Raw genomic sequence first — 308 nt, 5'->3', positions numbered from 1 at the left:
CCACAGGGTTGAAGGGGGGAAGAGTTCCAGTGCTGGTGACTCGCAGACCCCGGGACTCTCATGCTTTGTGGGGAGGGGGACACCTTTCTCGGGGCCCAGCTCAGTCTCTGACCGCCCCCCAACCAGGTTGGCCCCCGACTGCCGGCTGAACCCCCATCGCAGCTTCCTGGGCACCGGCAACTATGACGTCAATGTGATCATGGCCGCTCTGCAGGGGCTGGGCCTGGCCGCGGTGTGGTGGGACCGAAGGAGGTGGGACCCGAAGCTCGGTGGCCTGTGCTGGGCTTGGCACAGGGGGTGCGGTGTGA

At 66.6% G+C, this 308-nt stretch overlaps 1 protein-coding gene across 1 annotated transcript in view; it reads left to right on the top strand.

Moving 5' to 3' along the window:
• JOSD2 (Josephin domain containing 2) overlaps positions 1-308 on the top strand; it is a 3,489-nt gene that overhangs the window by 2,166 nt on the left and 1,015 nt on the right. Inside the window, exon 3 of the mRNA XM_014550451.1 lies at positions 127-276. Within this exon, the coding sequence (XP_014405937.1) occupies positions 127-276 (150 nt within the window). The remainder of the gene's footprint in view (positions 1-126; positions 277-308) is intronic.

The sequence above is a fragment of the Myotis brandtii genome, unplaced genomic scaffold, assembly GCF_000412655.1.
Source record: "Myotis brandtii unplaced genomic scaffold, ASM41265v1 scaffold601, whole genome shotgun sequence".
Taxonomy (NCBI): domain Eukaryota; kingdom Metazoa; phylum Chordata; class Mammalia; order Chiroptera; family Vespertilionidae; genus Myotis; species Myotis brandtii.
Note: the sequence above shows the minus strand (reverse complement) of the source record. Positions and strands in the feature narration are given on the sequence as shown.